General features: G+C 55.3%; 1 protein-coding gene across 1 annotated transcript; it reads right to left on the bottom strand.

Moving 5' to 3' along the window:
• Nucleotides 1-717: 717 nt before the first annotated feature.
• On the bottom strand, nucleotides 718-1,677 carry LOC142595878 (olfactory receptor 14C36-like). The gene has a single exon (XM_075724729.1). The coding sequence runs from the start codon at nucleotides 1,675-1,677 to the stop codon at nucleotides 718-720; it is 960 nt and encodes a 319-aa protein (XP_075580844.1).
• Between the last annotated feature and the right edge of the window lie 1,386 nt (nucleotides 1,678-3,063).

The following is a 3,063-nucleotide window of genomic DNA, read 5'->3' as shown; positions in this document are numbered from 1 at the left end:
GTGGTGTGGGGGCTGTAACGGTGCTGTTGCCTGTTGGAGCTGCTCTGTGTAGGGTTGGGTTATTTCCATCTTTGTTTCCTTGCAGACGCCTGGATTTTGCCCCTTCCCTTTGGGTGACTCCAGCTTGGGCGATCTCTCCCTTTGTGGGGCTGCAGTCACTGCCCACCCCAGGCACACACTCTCCCTGGAGAAGCCCCGGTCTCTCCAGGCAGCTCCAGATTCCCCTCCTGGAGGATGTCTTCTTCCCTGTCACATGGGGACAGCCCTGGGTATGTACCTCAGCGACCATTCACCATCTCCACTGTCAGCACGTACCAATGGGTGAGTGCACATTTCAACCCTTGGTCTCTAACTGCTACCAGTGTGACAATGAGCTTTCCTCTCCCAATTCCAAGGAGAAAAAGCCCCATTTGGGGTGAAATTCCTGGAGCCTGTTGTTAACATGAGCTCTGGGAGAAGACCCCACCCTTCATTTAGTGCACTAGGGAGATCCCATTTTATTACAGAGATGCTAGGAGAGCGTTAGCTCTATCCCAGAAACACACACTTTTCTATCAGATCTATGTGAGAGAGAGCAGGTTTATTACTCAGTCAGCATCAGATGAATCCAAACATTTCTGTAGAGACATAATAAACACTAATAACCATACAGATAATGGTAACAAAATGGCTAAAACAAAAACCAACAGAGAGGCCTGCAATGGGACACCCTGAGAATCATTTGTGAACAGTACCGGAAAATATATCAGTGTTGAAAATCATCCATGAAATCACTTTCTTAATGGCCTCCTTGAGCTCCTGGTTCCTCATGCTGTAGATGAGGGGGTTCACTGCTGGAGGCACCACCGAGTACAGAACTGCCAGCACCAGGTCCAGGGGTGGGGAGGAGATGGAGGGGGGCTTCAGGTAGGTAACCATGGCAGTGCTGAGAAACAGGGAGACCACGGCCAGGTGAGGGAGGCACGTGGAGAAGGCTTTGTGGCGTCCCTGCTCAGAGGGGGTCCTCAGCACGGCCCTGAAGATCTGCACATAGGACACCACAATGAAAACAAAACATCCCAAAAAAAGAAAACAACCAACCACAACAAGTCCAACTTCCCTGAGGTAGTCATATGAGCAGGAGAGCTTGAGGATGTGGGGGATTTCACAGAAGAACTGGTCCAAGGCATTGCCATGGCAGAGGGGTATGGAAAATGTATTGATTGTGTGCAGCACAGCATAGAGTAACCCAGTGCCCCAGGCAGCTGCTGCCATGTGGACACAAGCTCTGCTACCCAGCAGGGTCCCGTAGTGCAGGGGTTCGCAGATGGCAACGTAGTGGTCGTAGGCTATGATGGTGAGAAGACAATACTCTGCTGAGATGAAAAAGACAACCAGAAAGAGTTGGGCAGCACATCCCAAGTAGGAGATGGCCCTGGTACCCCACAGGGAATTGGCCATGGCTTTAGGGACAGCGGTGGAGATGGATCCCAGGTTGAGGAGGGAGAGGTTGAGGAGGAAGAAGTACATGGGGGTGTGGAGGCGGTGGTCGCAGGCTATGGCGGTGATGATGAGGCCGTTGGCCAGGAGGGCAGCCAGGTAGATGCCCAGGAAGAGCCAGAAGTGCAGGAGCTGCAGCTCCCGTGTGTCTGTGAATGCCAGGAGGAGGAACTCAGTGATGGAGCTGCTGTTGGACATCTGCTGCCTCTGGGCATGGGGACTGTCCAAGAGGGAAAAGACGGTGACAGGAGAGAATTCTCTGAGCAGAATCAAAGCCATTTCTGATAGAACCTCCCCCACAAAACTGCCTCTCTCTGTTCAGGAGGTCCTTTGGCAGGTCCTGTTCACGAGCCCTGGTTGGTGCTGGCTGAGGGTGCCCCAGGGAGCAGGGGCTCTGCTGTGGGCTCTGCAGGACTCAGTCCTGCCCTACAGCAGTAGGAAAAGAGGAACACGGGGTCATGTCTGATTAAAACCACTTGTGATATCAAAGAGATTTTCAGCATTATTGTTCCAGATTCACCCGGGTGCAGAGCAGAGCTGTGGGGATTTTGTTTTGTCTCTTCTGCTCTGGTTGCCCCACCACAGCTGAGGAGTGTTTCTACTGCAGAAACCCCTGGCATTCCTGCTGCCCTGCAAGGGAAACCGTGTGGGTCCTGAGAGGCCAGGGGAGGGTCCCTTAGTGCCGAGTGAGGACAGCCGCTCTGTGCATCAGCCCTGATCTCAGCTCCCTGTGCTGGCAGCTCTTTCAGCGGCACGACTATCGCCCTCGGCTCTTCCCCCAAAAGAACCAGGACACTGCTGGGAGCAGAGGAATCCAGTTTCCAAGGGCAGATGGCCAAGGCCCTCAGCCCATCTCCTGGTACCTGCGGAGGATCTCAGCTCTGCCCTGCCAAGCAGGGACGCAGAGGGCTCATTACAGCTGCCGGCATGCAGCCGCCCAGCAGCATTTCAAGGGCCTTAGCACCCCGCTGGCTTCTCCATGGGGCTCCTGCGCAACAGAGAGAGGCCATGGGAGAGCTGTGCCCTGCGGGAGGGCAGCCTGCAGCCCAGCAGCACCTCCCAAGGAAAGACTCACCTCTCCTCAATTCCTTACGTCCTGAAGAGAGGGTGAGATCCCTGCCAGCCGCACACACTGCAGCACCCAGAGCCCCGAAGGTTAACAGGGGGCGAGTTGGGTGCTTTTCCTCCATGGACACAGGTGCATGACAGCGCTGGTGTCTGAGCTGCACTTGAATCCTCACCCCCACACCCCAGTGAGTGTGACAGTCAGAACTGTAAGGGCAGCAGGGAGAAGAGGAGGAGATGCCAAATGAGGCCTTGCAAGGGAGGCAGGGGAGGGAGGCACAGTCACACACTTGAGTGTTTCTCCTCTTTGGTGGTCAGGCTGCTGCAAGGGCAACTCCTGAGCATGTCCCCATGATAGGAAGGGCAGGGGCTGTGCTGTGTGAGTGAGGAGAGCAGGGGCTTGCTCCCGGGAAAGCGCCTGCACTGCAGGGGATGGCAGGGAGATGCGTGAATGCCTCCTGCCACGGCATTTCTGGCAGCAGGTCTCTCTGCCTCCCTGCCCACCTCTCTGCTGCCTGC

Source organism: Pelecanus crispus, chromosome 23 (genome assembly GCF_030463565.1).
Source record: "Pelecanus crispus isolate bPelCri1 chromosome 23, bPelCri1.pri, whole genome shotgun sequence".
NCBI classification, from domain to species: domain Eukaryota; kingdom Metazoa; phylum Chordata; class Aves; order Pelecaniformes; family Pelecanidae; genus Pelecanus; species Pelecanus crispus.
Note: the sequence above shows the minus strand (reverse complement) of the source record. Positions and strands in the feature narration are given on the sequence as shown.

Excerpts from the sequence above, each read along its gene's own strand:
- LOC142595878 (XM_075724729.1), bottom strand. The coding sequence starts at position 1,677 with ATGTCCAACAGCAGCTCCATCACTGAGTTCCTCCTCCTGGCATTCACA.